The 20,338-nt window shown below is 35.2% G+C and overlaps 3 protein-coding genes across 3 annotated transcripts in view; 1 reads left to right on the top strand and 2 right to left on the bottom strand.

The window, feature by feature from the left end:
• LOC136806980 (B9 domain-containing protein 1-like) overlaps nucleotides 1-2,947 on the bottom strand; it is a 34,769-nt gene extending 31,822 nt beyond the window's left edge. The window contains exons 1-5 of the mRNA XM_067063559.1: nucleotides 2,866-2,947; nucleotides 2,441-2,509; nucleotides 1,848-1,959; nucleotides 1,100-1,196; nucleotides 211-273 (exon numbers count right to left, since the gene is read on the bottom strand). Of these exons, the coding sequence (XP_066919660.1) occupies nucleotides 211-273; nucleotides 1,100-1,196; nucleotides 1,848-1,959; nucleotides 2,441-2,509; nucleotides 2,866-2,928 (404 nt within the window). The 5' untranslated portion in view covers nucleotides 2,929-2,947. The remainder of the gene's footprint in view (nucleotides 1-210; nucleotides 274-1,099; nucleotides 1,197-1,847; nucleotides 1,960-2,440; nucleotides 2,510-2,865) is intronic.
• A 7,463-nt stretch (nucleotides 2,948-10,410) lies between these two features.
• LOC136806990 (uncharacterized) overlaps nucleotides 10,411-20,338 on the bottom strand; it is a 59,446-nt gene continuing 49,518 nt past the window's right edge. Inside the window, exons 22-26 of the mRNA XM_067063571.1 lie at nucleotides 14,840-15,087; nucleotides 13,823-14,194; nucleotides 13,115-13,283; nucleotides 12,469-12,621; nucleotides 10,411-12,141 (exon numbers count right to left, since the gene is read on the bottom strand). Of these exons, the coding sequence (XP_066919672.1) occupies nucleotides 10,601-12,141; nucleotides 12,469-12,621; nucleotides 13,115-13,283; nucleotides 13,823-14,194; nucleotides 14,840-15,087 (2,483 nt within the window). The 3' untranslated portion in view covers nucleotides 10,411-10,600. The remainder of the gene's footprint in view (nucleotides 12,142-12,468; nucleotides 12,622-13,114; nucleotides 13,284-13,822; nucleotides 14,195-14,839; nucleotides 15,088-20,338) is intronic.
• LOC136807061 (uncharacterized) lies at nucleotides 17,696-19,812 on the top strand. The gene is made up of 3 exons (XM_067063632.1): nucleotides 17,696-18,193; nucleotides 18,590-18,719; nucleotides 19,183-19,812. The coding sequence occupies exons 1-3, from the start codon at nucleotides 17,897-17,899 to the stop codon at nucleotides 19,707-19,709; spliced, it is 954 nt and encodes a 317-aa protein (XP_066919733.1). The 5' UTR covers nucleotides 17,696-17,896; the 3' UTR covers nucleotides 19,710-19,812.

Genomic DNA, 20,338 nt, shown 5'->3' with positions numbered 1-20,338 from the left:
TAAACCGAGAGCTTTGGGCTCTTTATCAAATAATAAGAATCTTGAGGAAGAAATACAGTACAATCACAAATCGATAGATTTTTTAAAATGATTTTTGACTATTTTTTTGCTTAGATTTTTGAAAGACAATCAGCCGAAAAAAATTGGCCAGTCCAAATCAGGCATAAACCAATAAGATGAAATTTAGAAATAATACAATTAAGAACTTACGCAGAAAATTTTTGTAATGAAGATGAAGATTCCGGCACAAACATGTTCACCTCACGTGTGTGACTGTAAAAAGTAGAATGCAAATAGTAAAATTTGGTTGAAAATATCAGAGTATCGTTTAGAGCTCTACTATGGGACTTACCACTTTCTGTCTTGCCGTCAAAAATGAGCTAAGGTCCAGCTTTTTTAAGCTAATGGTTGATGTCAAGACAATTGACTTGTTTTAACCTCTTATGCCGACAAACTTTTTTAACCTTTTACGAGGATAGATTTTCGACTATCGAATTTTCGACATCGTTCAAATCAAACCAATGCTAGATTTAAAGTCAACCGTCTAAATGAGAGCTTGAGCTTGATTGAAATAAGTTACGATAAAGTATTCAAATCGTGCGTAGATTTATTTTGGAAAGAGACTCCATTAAGAAAGAGTTCAATTCAAAGACCAGTGTGCACTAATTGGTACAACATCTGGCTATCATTAGCGTTTTCGCTGTCCGCGGTGCTGTATGACCGTTTTTAAAGAAGCAGCGCTTTGTCAATTCAAGTTCACTTTGGAAGAAATAATTCAAAGTACTATAGTTTTTAAGGGAAAGTAACGCAAAAGAATTTAGAAACTGAAGAAAAACGGCAGGCAAAACCAAAGACAAGAGACCCGTAGAGCGTGAAGGTTCCTTTTTACTTTTGAGTCACTGAACCTTCACGTTCTACCTACGGGTCTCTTATCTTTGGTTTTTCCTACCTTTTTTCTTCAGTATCTAAATTCTTTTGCATTACTTTCCCTTAAACTATAGTACTTTGAATTATTCGTTGACGCATTCATTGAAAAATGGCAAGCAAAACAAGGATTAGTACACACTTAAAGTGAATGGACTTTACTTTAGATACTTACCATCCAGGGGAGATGGGAACACGTACGCTACCATACCCATGAACTACATCAGTACCAAAAACATCAGGACCATAACAGCTGATTACTAATTGTGGCCCTGGTTGAAAAGAGACAGAGAAAGCATCACCAAAAGTATGCAGAAAATTGAATATATTGAATAATCTGAGCTTGAGAAGTCGACAATAATTTTTCGGGTCGTCTGACCAAAACGAAAACGAAAAAATGTACATAAATAGCATGCTTTGTTTTAGTTGAGTGACACCAGTGACTTTCCCCAATAATTGACCAAAATATTTCGAGCATATAATAATAAAGACGAATGATAGAAACTTCAGTGAATTATTTATGAAAATGTGAAAACACCATCTCGCAAGGTAGATCATAATACTTTCAGTTTCTACTGGACATTCTGATGACGTAACGAGAAAAGATAGCGGATTTTGGGTCAATGCGGGCTAATAAACTTTATGACCCTGCTTTTTTATCTACTTCCCATGATCTTTCAAATAAGAAGGGCTGAAATTTATTTTTGAAAAATTAAAAAAAATTGTTTTAGAATTCATGGTTTTTTTTGCTGGACACTGACATCATCATGAATTGCTCTAAAAACTAACTTTTCTAATCGACAGCTTTTTCGTGTGTCGAAATAGTGCTACATACTTTATTATGTTTTTCAAGGTTATGCCTTTTTTGAGCTAGTTCTGCCAGACTATTATAAGGTATCTGATGAAAGAGTTTTTAGACATACATCCATAAGGACTGGTGCTCTTGAAAGTGATATCCAATGGGAAATTCCAAACAAAGAGTTGTCGGTTATCATTTCCTTTCACGGTGACTTGTGATAAACCTTCTTCTGATCCCTATATAAAAGAAGATAAAAAACATTTGAAAATAAAAATAATTGAATTTCATTACATTGTGTAGATCCTAGAAAAATGATCTTATGAAACTTAGAAAAGACAAAGTTATTTATTAAACCTGCAAAAATGATAACGGTATTATAATTTATAGAGTCTAAAACCCTCTCTCTCTTCAAGTTTAGGTATACAAAATATATTTTAACGAGGGCTTTCCCTTCCATTTTTTGCAAAATCTACTACTACTGTTCTTCAAAAAAACTGCCCTTTCTCTGGGCCTTTCACAAAGTTCAATATCTTTCTTAAGTTTTATTGACTATTTAATTGTAAATTTAAATGAGGGGAAATCTGAACTGATTAAAAAATTTCTGAAATTTATAAAGCTTGATTTTGGAATTAAAATGAAGAAAATAGTTGTAAAATAAAATTTAAATAGAATGAAAATATCTTACGATGGTTAAGAAAATATTAATTAATAACATACGGAAGTAATGACCCAATCTTGTCCATATACAAAACTACACTTGCAATACAACTCGTCCAAACCAGGGAACTAGAAATATACAGATGAATAATTATGATAAAATTCTTTATCGCTGAAGAGGAAATATAAAAATCCCTCTATATATACTTTGAGCTCAATCAGCTAAAGTCTGTGTAAAAAGTATGTTGACACTTTATCTTTATTTTTTTGACGTTTTCTCAGCACTCTTACATGCTTTGTTAGAAAGTTATATAAACCTTTGGAAAGATATTTTAAAGGAGGATAATCTGAGGAATAAAAGATGTTTTAAAACTTGAAAAATGAAAACAAAAAATAAAGATGAATAAGTGAAAATTTTATGGTATACCAGACGACATGTGGAAGAGTAATTATAATAAAAAGAAAATTATAATAGCATTACTTACTGCGCCAGATTCAATTTGGCCTGACACCATTACCAAGAAGACTGAACTGTGTAGTTCTGACATTATTTATTTTTGAAATTTATAATTTCTAATTTGGTTCTAAAATTAAATTTAATTAAAAGATGTGTTAGGATCCATTAGTCTATTAAGCTAATATAAGTAGACCAGTATTTAGGACCTTGAAATTCATCAATCAACACAAACATTTTAGTTTTCAATGGTTAAGGTTTTTCTTTGGAAATGTAAAATGGATTTTACACAACATGTTGTCGAAATTTTGGTGAATTATGCAGATTTATACGGAAAAACTTTAAACGCATTTGTTTTTATTAAAAGACACTGTGTTTTATAAGAAACTACAGCCAAACAAACTTACTTTGAGGGCTTTAATTTATATATATTACTATGTGCTCTTTTTTTAAGAGTCTACAGTAGACTCCCGGTTATGGTAATTCCAAGGGGGGTAAGAATTTACTTGGAATAACCGGGAGTTCGAATAACTGAAAAATTCGTTCTCTGAATCGAAGGAGAATATTGAACTTTTGAAAAAATTAATTGAAGAGTGAGAGAAGCTACAATCATGGACAAAGGGTTGTAGACAAATGAAATTTCAGTGAAAAATGATGAGAAATAGAGCAAAATCGAGAGGTCTTCAATTGATGAACAGGAACTTCCGTTTTCGTTTGTTGTTTGAAATCTTTAGTTAAAAAAATTTTTTTCCTCAACTACAACCCAAAAAAAAAATTCTTTTTTAGCAGCCGGGTGACTCTCAAAAAATATTTCACCCGGTCGATTTCCGGAAACAAAACTTTTTTCTTTTGGCCTAAGCAGAATTTTTAAAAGGTCGAAAATTTGTGACATTTACTTTTGTGAATTTGACGAAAAAAACTTTTTCACGAGCATAAGCTTTCCAGGCCATTTTTCATGCCCTTTAAGCGTCCAGTTATCAGACGCTGCCACTCTTGAAATTACTAAAATATTGTTAAAAACAGCCTTTTTAATTTAGTGGAAAAACGCTGGAAAAAGTGCCCTTTTGGCCATCAACGGATGCTGCCTTGCCTTTCTAAATTATGGCCTGCTTTCGCAAATCAAGGCATAAAAATGAAAAATTTCACATAAAAAATGGCTTATATATATATAGGGAAAAATACTTTTTGATTTAGTAGATTGAAACTAATTTATCTTTTGAGGTTTTAAAACTGTATGTACTGTAATGTAACAAGGTAGTGGTCATTTTATTAACACAAATTGAAAAATTTTGTTTTTATAAAAAGCCCCTTAATTAAAACCAGCCACTGTTTCCTTGAAAAGCCAGAAAAATTTGTGTTAATTTCAGATTGTGCAAATTTCAAGGCTGTTAAATATTTGCGCCACCCTTGCTATTTATTTTCGATTATCTCTGTAATCATGTGGGATAAGTTTGTTATTGTTCATGCTATGTTAAATTAGGAGGCTGCCCCTGCGGATCCTCAATTACACAATAACGGAAAATTTTCGGGAAATATTAGACAATTGGGAAATTAGGAACACCAGGGCTGCAAATAAGCGTCAGTCATCGGTCAATGTCCGACTGAAAAAGCTATTTGACCGACTGAAAATCTTTTGTGTCAGTCATGATGTCCGAATGAAAAAAGGCATAAACCATTAATTTGAGAGTTGAAAATAAATCTCTTACACCCCTGTCTCTTACTTAGCCTATTCTTTTAATACTCGCTTCCTTTGTAGCTTTCAGGGTGTTTCTAAGTTAACTTTTATCGACTTGCTTTCTTCATTACTTTCTTTGTTTCTAAGATCACTTTTATCAACCCGCTTTCTTTGTAACTCTTTTAAGGGTGTTTCTAAATTACTTTTGACAACTTGCTTTCTTCGTAACCTTCTTTGTTTCTAAGATCACTTTTATCAATTTGCTTTCTTTGTAACTTTCAAGGGTGTTTCAAAGTTAACTTTTATCGACTCGCTTTCTTCGTAACTTTCAAGAGTGTTTCAAAGTTAAAAACTTTTATCGACTCGCTTTCTTTGTTACTTTCAAGAGTTTTTTAAAGACCATTTTCATCAACTTGCTTACTTCATAACTTTCAAGAGTGTTTCTAAGTTAACTTTTATCAACTCGCTTTCTTCTTAACTTTTAAGAGTGTTTCTAAAAGTTAACTTTTATCAACTCGCTTTCTTCGTAACTTCCAAGGGTGTTTCTAAGATCACTTTTATCGAATCAATTTCTCTGTTATATACAGTAACAAACTGTTCAAAGGTAACTTTTATGTTTCCTACTCGCTTTCTCCGTAACTTTAAAAAAAAATATACACTGAATGACCGACAGGATTTTGAGTTTCTGTCGGACATGATGTCCTATTGACTAAAAATGTTTATTTGCAGCCCTGGAACACTGCACACAATGGGTGGAAAAAAGGGAAAATTCAAGTATTCATGCACAAAATAGCCCAGATTCACGCATTCATGCAATCAAAAAGTGGATTTTCACGTTTACGCAAGTTTTTCCAATTCACAAATTCACACAGTTTTTTATTAATTCTCACACATTCACGCAACAGAAAATGTCCATTCACGCATTCACGCAAACGGCTGGGGGACCCAATTAGGATAATACATTTCAATTTTCAAGAAAAATTTCTAGATTCACTAGATTTTATAGAAATGAGACATTGTCCAGAATTAGGGACCGATGTCCGTAAAAAGGAACATTTGGGAGCATGATGTTTTTGTCTATATTTATTTAACAGCAAATGGAATATTTGAAATTTTTGTTTGGAAAGGTAGGGGAAAGGTTGAATTTTGTTCTGTTAACAAAAACTTTTTCATTTAAAATAACTTGTGCTTGAGATTTAATTGAAAACATTGAAAATCGTCCGGAACTAGGCAAGTGTACGCTACTTCTGCAAAAAGGGCTGAAATTTGCAAAAATCATGAAAGTTTCTGCTTGCGAAAGTTTGTACGCCTTAAAGTAAAGGTCAATGACCGCTATACCACAGCGTCATTCATAAATAAAACCTTCTAAGAAAGCTGTTAACAAATCACTCGAACTACTTTATTTGCAGGCCAGATAGTTGCTATCGTCAACTGCTCCAACTTGGGACTATCTTATGCAACATGGGACGGCCATTCCACCACCATTTCACCGAACCTCCAAAGTCATTTGATTTGAGTTCAATGAACCGCGTATCTAAAAATACACGATTTCTCTTTCACACCAAGTAGGCTTTTAAATCGAAATATGAAAAAAATCCGTAGTGGAAAACACACGCGAATGTGAGCGTTTGACGTCACTCGCGCGGCAAGTTACACACTCTCTATTTGTTAATCTCATCGGGCAGTAGGCGGTTAGGCGGCGGGCATGGTGGCCACAGAATTATTTTTTTCAAATTCCAGGACTTTCAAGGACTTTCAAGGAAGGACAAATTTCGACTTTTTCCAGGACTTTAGATCATCAAATTCCAGGATATTTCAGGACAAAATAGCATTAAACAGAAAAAATCAAGGATTTTCCAGGATAAAAAAATAAAATATTACTATCTCAGCAAGGAAAATATCAGATAGCAGTCAAGATATTGCTAAAAAGAAAAAGAAATAGATTATAACGACAGATACATAGTCAAGATTTTTCCAATTTTAGAATGCGAAACGAAAAAGTCGATTGAAAAAAAAATATATTCAAAAAATTTAGAGTATCCAGGACATTCCAGGACATTTTGAAAAATTACAAGAAATCCCAGGAGTTTCAAGGACTTTCCAGGAGAAAACATTAATTCCAGGATATTCCAGGAATTTCCAGGAGCGTGGCCACCATGGCGGGCATTCTCTAATTCTCCATTTGGCGTCCGGCCATTTTAAATGAAAACAAAAGTTAAAATGGGCGCGCTATCAGTGAAAGTTACCGTGACATGTTATGACAGAAAGTATGATTGATAAACTTGGTGGAGTTATCAAAACAAATTTGTTTTCAAAGAGATTTAACAGTAAGTGAAAATACAGGCCAGATATCAACAAGTCCCATGTTGCGTACACTCGTCCCAAGTTGGAGCAGTTGACGGTATGACAGAATTTTTTAAACAAGGTACCGTGAGAGTGGGGGTAACTTGCATCAGTTGAGGCTAACATGCATAGCCCTAAAATGAATGACCTGGCTGGTCATTAAAATAAACTATACATATTCAACTCTGCTCGCAGCTCTACTCTGTTCATTTTTGATTTGATTTATCAAAGTATCTTCCCTAGAAAATTTGGTCTGTTTCCACAGTTTTCAGAATCAAAATTTTGATCTGTTCTCCCAGCTTATAAGAAATAGGCCCAGGATATCTGTTTCCCTCTCCTGGAAATTTTCATCTGTTTCCCTTGCATTTTGTGATTGATATCTGTTTTCCCACCGAAAGTTCAATCTGTTTCCAATGCAATATAATCTTTCTGGAAACAGATATCTGTTTCCCAATTTATTATATGTCATCTCCTAGAAATATTGATCTGTTTCTCTCCGATGACGTCATCAGCTGGAGCGGGGAAACAGATAGTTCTAAGAAAATGGTCTCTCCTAGAAAATCGGATCTGTTTCCACATTTTTCAAAAAAAGCTCTCTCCTGGAAAAGGGAAACAGATATTTCGGGGAAATGGGCTCGTTGGCTGCTTCTGAAGTTACCCACTCTCAAAGAGAGTGTAATAATCATGCATGGTTTTATCATTGTTTTTCTGCTGGACTACATAATTATTCAACAGGATGGCCTCTTTGAAAAAAGGTCTATTCATACTTTTCCAACCCGGCGAATCTTCAAAAAAGAAGCGAACAATAAAATATAATTATCCTATCCAAATAAACCTCTTTGGTGGCGAGCGTAGTCTACTCTTACGTAATTGTAAAATGGGTTATGTGATGAATTTCAAAATCAAAAGACATGTTTAACACCACGGTAATCTATTCCCATAACAATAAAAAAGTCAAGACGAGGAAAAGATATGTCCTCACTTATAAAAGTAATAAATAAGGCCGTCTTTTAAAGTTTAATATAAATTATCTTTCTATATGAGTTTCGGTAATATGCTTGTACTCTCTGTGTATTTACATTCGTTGTAATGTTGTTTGGGGAATTATGAAGTTCTCTGGAATTTTGATTGCATTTAATCAGGTTGATTTTTTATGACTTCCAGACGGTGTCAATCGAACGAATCAAATGCCGAATCAATTGAACGCAAGCGAACACAATCGAATAATTGCGATACGATTGTCGAACGCAACGAATCCACGCTAAAAAGAGCTTTAAAGGAGTTATCAAATTTAATTTAATCCCAATCAAACTTATTAAAAATAATCATAATCGAAGATCAATCGAAGGTAATTTACAATCAATCGAACCAATTAAACATAGGTTGACTATCAATCGAACCAATCGAACGTTACTTGAACGCAATCGAACACAATCGAATATTACCCAAGAATCGGCCGTTCGATTGAAATTCGATTGCGATTGCGTTCGATTGGTTCGATTGCGATTTCCGTTTGAAGTTGTTCGATTGACACCGTCTGGTGACTTCTAATGGTACTTTTTCTAACGAGTTTGATTATACTCTCTGTTCAGCACTTGTTTTTTTGTTTTTTTGCGTCCTTTTCCGTGATTACTTTTATTCATATTTTTAAAGACAGGTAAGAAGGCATATTGATGTAACTGCCTGAAAATATTTATTATTTAACAAGTCTGTGCTGTCCCCTCCATCCCCACTCCCTGACTGTGTTGTGCACACAACACAAAGAATATTAATGTAGCTCTCACTATTTATTTGTGACATTTCAAAAATTACAGAAAAAAAATACCAGGTTTCTCCTACCAAAAAATTTTGGCTCAGCTGTTTAATGTTAGTAAAGCTGTTAATCACAAATTGCTGAAAACATCACTGAAATGTCATGAAAAGTTAAAACTATTCCGCCATTTATTTTCCAAACATCTCCATTGAAATTTCGTCGATTCAGCAAAAAATATTACGGTACCGCGAAAAAGAGCGGGCAAAGGTTGACAATCAGTCGATCGATCAAGCAACGACCCTCGCTATCTATCTACCCGCCCTCAATCAAGCGACGTATTTATTATCATCCGATTTAAGAAATACCGCCTTTTGTACACATACGCCATACGGACAAAATTAGTCTCAAAATTGGACCCTTACAGTACAGGGAAAATGTGAGTAAATTGGAGGTAAAAAATGCACCCCCAACGTCCCCAATGCACCGCCTTACGGTGCAAAATTTTGTGCACTTTCTCTCTCTTGTTTGCAGAAATTAGTATAATACTAGCCGTCACCCGGCGTCGCACCCGCCGAGTATAGAGTGTTGTTGAACACATCAAAAGCCCTTTGGATGGTGGGGGAGGGTAATAAGATTGAATTGTAAGCCAAAATAATGAAATAATACCACTTATCACTGATCGAAGCTCAAAAAATCGCATATTTCATGTTTAGTGACGTCATTTAGACCCTAAAAGATGTCATCGAAAGGGTAATAAATTTTTTACTCCACTAAAATCAATTCGTCATTTACCCAAAAGATTCTCTCGATAATTTTCGATCCAATGAGGGGTCATCTATTGCTTAAATCTTTCTCAAACTCGAGATATTGTATTTTTTAGGTTTTGATGACGTCATCGGACCCAAAATGCCCCAATTTGAATATATATATATTCTAAAGTTTCTATATACCCACTTTTACCCCTCCCAACTTATTCTCCATTAAATTTCCGATCCAATGAGGGGTCAATGACCTCCCAACTCCTTTCCAATCTCGAGATATCGCATTTTTCCTGTTTTGATGACGTCATCAACTGGAAACGCCTGAATTTTCAGCCAAATTTCAAAGTCCCACTCAAGCCTAATAGGCCCTCCCATCGTATTCTCCATAAAATTCTCGATCCAGTAAGGGGTCACCGACCTCCCAACTCCTTTTCAAACTCGAGACATCGCATTTTGAAGTTTTTCCCAAATCTGTGACGTCATTGGGTCCCTTTACCCCTAATGTTGTCAACGGTCAATTCGCGAATTTTGAAATTTTTGCGGTCATCGGTTACCTTGTGCCCCAAGGGTCCCAAAAAAACAAAAAACGTCAATTATTTCCACGCCACGGGAAAGTGGTTTTTTAAATTTGCGAAAGATTTGCAGTGCAACGACTTCTTCACAAAAACGCTAATTTTCACACTTTTCCCCTGACCACTTTCGCTTTCGTTTTCAACCAAATACCCACCCATCCAACCCAACAATCGGTCACGTAACTCTCGAACCCCCATCTCAAAAATCCATAATGGCTCCCCCACGGCTCAATACGAATTCTACGTTTAGTAATATAGACTTGAACCTCGAATTGAACATTAATGCCAGATCGTCGCATTCGCCATATTATACCCGGTAAATTCCGTCATGCATCTTTCAATCCAAGCACAAGATTATCATTGAGAGGGATGGTCTAGGATATGGTCGGATAGTAATGGACAGAAAACGATATATGTATTTAAAACTATCCAAAAATATGGATAACGACAAAAATAATTTCAAAAGGAATTCAGAGAAATATGGTCACAATGACCAAATAGAAAAGATTCTTTCAAAAATTATAGGAAAATCGCTAAGGAATAAAAAGATTCTAGGAAATCGTACAAAGCTTCCTTCTTGAAAAATAAATATCGAATAAATAAATATCATGGAACGATCTGTGGAAATGGAACGTCAATATAAAGTATGGCATCTAATGGCTTTATCTGTCTTGATTCGAATACTTGGAATATGCTAAAACTAAAATAGATCTCCAGACTCTTTCTTCAGCCTCATCTTCGCGACATTCAGTCTCTACTCGTTCAACCAATCGATCAACAGCACAGTCTAGTGATTGCAATGTAGCCTCAAGCCGATCGATGCGTTCTTTACAATGAAAGAATCTCTTTCTCGTTGAACGATCTCGTCTCCTGGATTCTGATGATCTTCGATGTGCAACCTTGAAAGCCTTTCCATCTGTCTCCGGAGCTGGTTTCCCCTTTGAAGACTGATCTTCACAAGCAGCTTCGACTGCACCCTCAATAGTAACTGATTTAGCATTTCTAGACGCTTCTAAATCGGGGTTTTCTTTTAAAAGTTTGCCCTTGATAAATGACTCAATCGCAGCATCAACTCCGACTTCTTTAGCTTCCGATTCAGGTGAAGGTATTTCTACAGGCTTTTCATCTCGTTGGACTGCTTTCGATTTTCTACGAGTCAATGAATACGGCAAGAAAGATTTAATACGTTGTGTAAGAAAGTCGATCAATTCGTAACTGTTTCTCTTCTGGTGTAAAGCTTCTTGGACGATTGCAAACGCGTCATTGATGATCGAAATGAACATATTAAGTAGAATGAAAGCCATAAAACTGAAATAAGCCAGAAAGAAAATTTTGCCCTTGATTGGTGATGCATCCGTGAGCTTTTCGAAACTTCCTCCACCAAGCATCATGCTGAATAAGGATTTTATGGTGTACAGAATGGTCGAGTAATCAGCCAGTACGGCCATGAAAGATAGATAAGCGAACTGAGAAAATGCTGAGGTAATGACCAAGAAGCTTATAGAAAAGTTCTTAGTATCTTCTGAAGCACATGCAACGGTGCGAAACATCAAAGATATTTTCTGGTTAAATCGTAACAGCTTCAAGAACTTGATGAATAAAATGAACGAGAGACATGCTAAGGTAACGCCGTAGAATTGATCACTCAAAGCAGCTGGATCAAAGTTGATGAACGTATCGGGTGCATTGAAGTATGAACTTTTGATTTCGCTGACAATACCAAGCCGAATCATGAGCAGACAAAATGAAGTCAAGATTAGACCAAAACTAATGATTTCAACCCAGTTTTCCCAATGTTTGAAATACTGCATACGCATTATTCTCAACTTCTTAATTTCACGGACCACATAATATATGGTTAAGAACAAGAATGAGAATTCACAGACTGCCAAGAAAACAGCAAAATCTGTAGAATATCGATCCAAACGAACGCTTAAGATTCTCTTGTAAACAAAAGCACCACCATTAGCAGGAACTTCCATAAGGAACAACACAATGCAGTAGAAATTTGATTGTGTATTGTATACGGTGAAATCGATCACTACAGCCCTGGTAAATTCATCTAACCATTGATTTTTCTGCAAGTAATTGAGTATTTTGTTCGTTTCTCTCTTAGATTTGCCAAGATCAACGGAAAATCCACTTCCTGCATACGTCGCTATACGACCAGAAACGTCATATACACTACTGAAATCACCATCGTCTAAAAAAAATAGGAATCATATAAGTGAGAGAAATGAACTGCGGTTCCTTTTGTTTTTGCCAAAGCTAGCAATAGCTGATTCTAGTGTTTAAGTTAATTTTACCCGAAAATGGGATCATTTTGTTTCCATAGGGAAGGGAACCTTAATGATTTAGTTTGGCATTAACTACCCACTATGATCAGACCCAGTGGGTTATCCTTACCACACAAAAATGGCTATTTGATGGTCCATGTTGAAAATGTTAAGCAGCTTCATTCGATGTATTTTGTATATAGCGTGACATGTGTACTAAATTTGTGAAATAATCGATAGGTAAACATCCTTACTTTCATTATGATTCCAATATTGTTGATAACCATTCTGGCTTCCATTATTGCTGCCATTGTTGAAAATGAAAGAACTAGCTTCAATATCTTCATCATAATGTCCACCACAGTTTGTTTCGTTTAAACCAAACATACCATTCGTTATACACCTCTCTGTAAAAGTAAACACATTATTCACATAATTACTTGCATTATATAGTCGAGCGGTATTAGCTTTCTTATAAGATGCTGTAAATTTTTGCTGAACATCTACACGTTTCAAATAACCTTAGTTTAGTCGAGTACACTCTATTTATACGACCTGAAAATATCCACGGTGAGTTATTTTGGTGTATATCAACTTTACAAACAAAAGCTCAAGCAATCGTAGACCAATCTGAATCGCAGACCACTACAAAACCCCAGATAGTATAAGGAGCATGAATCCGTTAGTGGATGCCAGCAGCCTATTCATGATATGCACCACTGCAATGTCTTCTGATATTACATCATGGAGCCAACAGCTGATTGGTTGTAAGTAACGTAAAATCAGTCAATACTTCACTTTCAACCAATCAGCTTTGGGTTCGTTGAAGACATTGAAATGGTGCATATTATGAATATAAGTATATGGTTGGCAAGATATAAAGGAGTTTCCCATTTTCACCTTCTTTGACTCGGATCTGTCGTAAGCGTGCTTTACCAAGTAGGTAAGATGTACCATCAGCAAGGAAACCTTTACGTCGTGTCATCTCTCCGTTATACCAATAATCATTAAATAATCCATCACTAAACACATTTTGTGACCAATCCCAAAACTTCGGTATAGAGTTAACCTTTAAAAAAGGAAAACATTACTTTAGACGTTACACAGTTATAAGCAACTCCAATTTTCGGGTCAGGACCGGGGTTGTTTAGAATTTTAGCTCATTTTCTAAAAAAAGATTTGACCACTCCTGATATTATACCATATTTATGATTATTAGGTCAAGGGCTATCCTTTGCAATGCCTAGATTATCTAGAAAGTTTTTACTTTACGAGATACTAAAAACATTTCAGGGCTCGAGCCTTAGCAACCTGGTTGCTTATAAAGAAATGTATAAAAAGCCAATTCAAGAGCTGATGGACCTAGGGTTTATCAAGATTAGCACATATGGGAGAAATTCTAATAGTCGAATACTCCTTTAGACCTTACCAATAAGGTATAACCGAAAATTAGAGTTGAATCTCCTATGTATGATTTGAAGCCACTTATTTCCTGTGCTTTATATAGTTTTCTAAAATCCAGCTGCTTTATGACGAATTGATGCTTGAGACAGGCGTATAACGAGCTGATTTTCGTATGCCTTTCCCTTACAATAAAAAACAATAAACCTTTTCAAACTTTCCAGTGTAGAAAATATGCTCAATGTTGGTCGTCATTTGGAAAGCACCTGGATCGCGGTGTCCATACGTGATCAGTAAACATAAAAGTATGTAGAAAGTATAAGTGAAAATTTCTATCACTATATTAATCATCTTCTGCTCATACAAGCGCTGTGTTCTCATCTCTTCAATATATTCCTTTGAGGGCGGTTTGGGGCGTTTAGGTTGGGCGCCTGCTGTTTCAGCAGATAGACTCAGTTTGTGAAAGGAATTTCTATCATTTCCAAAATCAATATTACGATAGTTGTGTATTTCTGTTAGAATTAATTCGTCGTTTAGTCTACGGAAGATAAGCGTCAGAACGCTTGCGAGTAATAGGACCTGAAACGAGTGGAAAAAAAATAAGGAACAATAAGTTAGACTGTCCAACTCAAAGACAATCAATAAGGGTTCTACTCTTTGAAAGTATTTTTCAACCCGGGGAATTTTTCAACCCGGGGAATTTTTCCAACCTCTTTCTGATCAAGTTTTTTCCACCTACCCCACTACCCAGTTATTACAAGACTGAAGGTTATAAAACTCTTCAGTGATTGAAGAAACTGCAAGCCATCTGCTACGTACTTTGGTTTACTGACCTTAGAAAAGAACAAAGGGTTTAAGAAAGATAAAAATTTATCAAAAAATATAATATATATTACACATTTTTTTTATAAGAACAAACTATATAAGAACATAAGGATTGATGACCAAAATGCTAAGAACATGTTAACATTTTAAAGCTTTACGGAAAATGGCCAAGAAAATGGGCAAAAATGCTCAGAATGGTGAAAATAAGAACATGTTGAGAGAATTTTAAGCTAAAAACTCAAATAGTTAAGAACATCTTAAGGCTTCAAAAATTTTGGATTCAAAAATGCCTTTTGAAAGTCAAACTCGCGAAAGTTTCTGCTTGCGAAAGTTTCTGCTCGCGAAAGTTTGTACGCCTAAAGTACACTACTTGGCCTATATAATAAAATGAAAATATACCTTTATAGGTTGATTGATGCAAATATCTGCGAAAACCGAAACAAAGAAAGCGAAAAGCCATTTTTCTTGGTCATTCTTGCCGAAACTTAATCCATAAAGTAAGGTGAAGAAACCAGCCACAACAATGACCGAAAAACATAGCGCCCAGGCTATGTATTTCACACAGCGTGGAAGATATATAACACCGTCCAATCCTTGTAGCTTAGAAGCCGAGATCTTTTCAGCATCCATTAGATCCTTTGATTCACCTAGAGGTTGATAGAAGCAAAAAAATTACACATTTTTACATAAGAAAAGAGCATGTAAGACCATGAAACATTACATAGGCAAAACGGTCACAAAGGACATTTTATTCAAGCTAAAGGTTCAAACACTCAGACAACATAAACGTTAGTTTGGGATCAGGACAAAAAAATCGGTTCCCACTAAGATTTGAGTTTCGAGAAAACCAGTGAACTGTTATTAGATAGAATAATATCTCACTTTGGCTACTTCATCATCTATTCAGATTTCCTTTTTTAAAAGTGATTATTGGTCGTAAAAATAGTTTCTCAAAATCTGATGCGTGGATAGAAATCTCTTTATAAGGGTATGTTTGCACAGTATTTTTTCTTAGTTACGAAATTTTTAGTTTTGGAAAACGATTGATATTTACAAATCTATTTTAGCTTACAATCTGGAATTTTAGGAGCTGAAATTTAGTGATTCCATCGATTTAAATTCCTAAAATTATAAAAATAAATTTTAGTCTATACGGAAAGAATAACTAATTTAGGTGAAAACTTGACAGCCAAATTTCTTTTCTTAGAAGTGCGTTTTCAAATAGTTTTCAACACTGGTCAATCTATAAAATGAGCTGATTTCAAATATGTAATTCTTATTTGCATTGAGGGGACCGAAGTGCCCGAAATTTCAAGTTGAAAATAATCAAATTATGTGCATAATTTTTGAGAATTCAAAAGAGTCCAAACAAGCATGAGAAAATATGCAATTAAAATACGATAAGAACAAAGAAATGACATTATCATTGCACACGTGCAATTGAATTCCCATTGCAACTAAGGGACCCCTGACACGCTTCATTTTGAAGAAAAAAGCATGAATTCATTCTATCTGATAATAATTCTATGGTTCAAATTTATGAAAATGCTCTATTGTTCGATCATTGAGCGAGAGTTGATTTAGATTGAAATTTTTCAATTCAATTTCCTTTCCAGTCAACAATAGAAAGAAAGGAAAAACTATTGATTTCGGGGAGTTTCTAAACATCGACCAGAAATGGCGACCACGACCGGCGACCAGATAAATTTGGGTTATCGAGTTTTTCCTTTTTTCTCCACTGTAGAGTCTTTCTGTTATGATCATTTATCGAATTGAAGAGTAAAGCTCACCTACAGTGATTACAAAGCCACGTGCAAAACGTGTAGAGCAGCCATCTCAACGCTCTTGGAGCTTGAATGAGGCCCTCCCACAGCGGCACCCCTAATCACGCCATGACGCAAAAAAATCTTCTCCATCACGCATCACGAAAATCGCTAAAATTTGTCGTCACGCAAAAAATAGCGAAAAATAGCCTAAATCACGCATCACGCCTAAATTTTTTTTGCCCTATCACGCATCACGCCAAAATCTTGATCACACCATCACGCCAAAAGAAATCTCTAATCACGCCATCACGCAAGAAAGAAGTCCCAATCACGCCATCACGCAAACCGCTTGGGGGGCTCTTGAAAAGAGTGTCAATTTCTATCCTTTTGTATTTTCGGCATCAAATTATTTAGTGGCAAAATTTCTGCTGGAATTTATTAAGGAAGCTTTATATTTGATCATCAGATCATTATTTTGTCAAAATAAGTCATTTTGACAATGTAAGGACAATAGAATAATTGATGAGATTGATATCTCTAAAACTGGCCTTCCCAGCTTTTTCCTACTGACAATTTCTATCTATTCATACTCAAGGCATCTCATTCGGTACAATTAAAATATTTGGTGTAATAAAGTTTACAGGCATCACACTTAATTGCCCTGTCAAAATTTTTGTCAAAAAGTGTCACTTTGTCCAGAAAATGACTGGTAACATCAAAAGTCACTTTTAGTATTCTCTAGCTAGAATAATTCTCAGCCACGTGCTCAGTGGTTCATTTGAAAGCCACATCAGGACTCGATTTGGGTGTTCTCTACGGTGGAGAGAGCAGGTAAACTCGATAACCCAAATTTATCTGGGCGCCGGTCGTGGTCGCCGGTCGTGGTCGCCGGTCGTGTTCGCTGGTCGTGTTCGCTGGTCGTGGTCACCATTTCTGGTCGATGTTTAGAAACTCCCTTGATTTCGCTTATGTAAACAAACACTTTCCATTGAACTTTTCTCCAAGAGAGAGAGAAAAAATTTCTCTTCTTGGACAAAGGGCAAGTGTTCCTATTGTTTGCAATATCACCTATAATTTTGAGCAAGTGTAAGGACCCAAATTATAATAGATCAATATTCTATGATTGAATATAATTTCAACTATTGATAAGTGTAAGGAAGCGATCAATTTTAGATTTATATCCATATATAGTAACAGTTTTTGAATATTGATTTAATATTGACCAGTGTATCACGGCCTTTATAAGATACTTTTGGTTTTGAATCGAGTCATCCCATGGCAATCTATTCAAAATTTATTGAAGTAACATTTTTGTCTGAATCCGTTATTTTGATAAAAAAAATTAATATTAAATAAAGCAGATGTTGTATCAATTATTCAAAAAATTATTCAAAAAATTATACTATTGATGAATTTTAAAGATGAAAACATTCCATGTATCCGACTTGAGTTTGTCGATGATTTGTTTGTAATTAACAAAATACTCAAATGATAAGAAAAGCTGGATTGGTTTCAATTGGTTTTCGAATAGATAGAATCGATATTTAACATCTAGACAGTTCCGATATCAGCTATCCATAAACTGAACGAAACATAGGAAGAAGCGGAGATTACAACCGGGAACCCCTGGTTTCAGGCGTTGACGTCTTTAGGTCACCTGACCATCACTCCTTAGAATTGAAATATAATTATGTATTTGGCAGTATTTTTCACCCAAATCATTTTGGTCTATCCACAATGGTACGAAAAAGACCTAACCAACCAACCAAAAACAACAAGTATTGATACAAAGGATGATTCAAAACCTGTCCCAGCAAGATCACCTATCGAATGTGTTTTGAAATGCAAGAGAAATCTCCAACAAGGTTATTTCATTGAAGAGAAGCAACTATGCTTTTGCTTTCAAAGTAAAGAACAAGAATTATTTTCGGATGATGAAAATGAAAATTTAGATGGAGCTTCGTTCCAGGAGCACAGGGAGCACATGGTAAGAGAAATTCTTTATAGGAACAACTTTTAAGAACAACGAGACACAAAAATGCCAAAAAATAACAATAGATCGTATCGGAGTTTTTGATTTTTCTTAAAAAAGTGGTGCATTGTGGGATTGTTTTGGGAGTATTACAATAGGATTCCCTCGAGGAATTCCTAAGAGATTTCTATTGTAATACTCCCGAAACAATCCCACAATGCATCGTTTTTTTAGAAAAATAAAAAACTTCGATAAGATCTTTTGTCAACGGACCCTTAGAGAGATCAAACCTCACCGTCATAATACCCAGCATCTATTTTTACTAGAGTACCCCCTCCCCTCGGGACTCGGGCTTGATAGAGGCTGGAAATTCCTTCTCTCAGTCTCCTTGTTTTAATTTTCTTTCTTTAGCAATGTGGAAGTGAAATCAAAACATGCAAAGACGTCAAAGAGATTTGTCCACATTGCAAATCAGGAATTTATGAAATGGAAATTCTTGGTGAAAAAACGAAAGCCTTTTGTGACTTGAATACGGACGGTGGTAAGATATTTTGATTTAATTTTTCGTCCACCGAACCGAATGTGTCAGGCCATAATGCTTAGGTCACTATTATAAGCTACTTAGACAGATTTTGGAAGGTAACAAAAATAATAAATAATAGGTCATTCTTTCGATCAAAAAACAAGCTCCTAAAAATGTCGAATCGAAAAAGGTTAAAGATTTTGTTTTTACATAAGTGTTCCCGTTTCATATCAGACACATATATTTCATATCAGACACATATATTTCATTTTACAGTGTCTGCCTGTTATTATATTATGCTAATACAAGCAAAAATGTTTTCCCCTCCCCTTTCTGACCAATTTTCCTCTACATCCGGTGTCAATCCAATGTGAAAAAGCTTGTAAGTTAAAATTGACGAGTAACAAACGACATCACTCTTATTTAAAAACAAAACCTTTAAAACAAATGTTAAGATTTTTTAATGGAACATTTTTTTTAGGCGGCTGGCTGCAAATAACGAATATCAAATTCGACAACACAAATAAAATTGATTCGATCTATACAAATCACATAGCTCAGCCATCGTCTATCGCTGACCTCCAAAATGTACCAAACTCACAATTCATGTTGGACCCACTCGCCTTACAAAGCCTTTTCAATGAAGAAGGTTACAGCGAGCTAAGAATCAAATGCTATAAACCATGGCACAGCAGAACCCTTGATGTCGTTCTATACGGTGAAAAGATACACAAATATGTAAACAGGGAAGCGTCCACCGTCGGTGGATGCGACGCAGTTCGATTTTTACCGGATGATAACTCATCAATTTCCCTCTCTCCTTGTGCTGATTACAGAATCGGAGCAGGTGTTAGTTTTTTTTATCAATTCCCCATTTGGATATGGGCAAGAGGTCACGTGGCTATTGCAAAAACTAACGCTCGGTATGAATGCGATGACATTTTCAGTGAGAATAACTTTGACCCTCAACAAAGAAATCTTGGTTATTGGTATTTTTACATAAGATAAAAATTAGTCTCTTTTGTAAGTCATTATTCTTTAAGGGACACAAAATACATCTATCAACCCCATACATCAAGTGTATCTATGAACCCCATACACCAAAAAATATCGATTTCGCTTATGTAAACAAATACTTTCATTCATTTTTTCTCCAAGAGAGAGAGTAGGCTGCACACATCCCCTCTGATAAGTTTTGGGGATGCATGCAGCCTAGAGAGAGAGGAGAAACTTCTCTTCTCGAACAAAGGGCAAGTGTTCCTATTGTTTGCAATATTACCTATAATTTTGAGCAAGTGTAAGGGCCCAAATTATAATAGATCAATATTCTATGATTGAATATAATTTAGACTATTGATAAGTATAAGGAAGCGATCAATTTTAGATTTATATCCATATATAGTACTGTAACAGTTTTTGAATATTGATTTAATATTGACCAGTGTATCACGGCCTTTACTATGTTATTCGATTTGTTGTTTTTGAATATTAATCTTTTAAATTTGAGTCTATTTAGCTAATGGTTTGTTTCTTGATAATAATTTTGGCAGACTCTTTTTGATTTTGAGCCCCAAACTTATTTGAAACACTTTGCTTCTTGCTCTTTAGTTTTCTTTCTGTTTATCATCATATTTTCT

Source organism: Clytia hemisphaerica, unplaced genomic scaffold (assembly GCF_902728285.1).
Source record: "Clytia hemisphaerica strain Z4C2 unplaced genomic scaffold, Clytia hemisphaerica genome assembly, whole genome shotgun sequence".
Classification (NCBI taxonomy): domain Eukaryota; kingdom Metazoa; phylum Cnidaria; class Hydrozoa; order Leptothecata; family Clytiidae; genus Clytia; species Clytia hemisphaerica.
Note: the sequence above shows the minus strand (reverse complement) of the source record. Positions and strands in the feature narration are given on the sequence as shown.

Bases quoted from the DNA above. Each gene is read 5' to 3' on its own strand.
- LOC136807061 (XM_067063632.1), top strand. From the start codon at position 17,897: ATGTATTTGGCAGTATTTTTCACCCAAATCATTTTGGTCTATCCACAA. The intron at 18,194-18,589 runs GTAAGAGAAATT...TTCTTTCTTTAG, and splicing joins AGGAGCACAGGGAGCACATG to CAATGTGGAAGTGAAATCAA. The intron at 18,720-19,182 runs GTAAGATATTTT...CATTTTTTTTAG, and splicing joins TGACTTGAATACGGACGGTG to GCGGCTGGCTGCAAATAACG.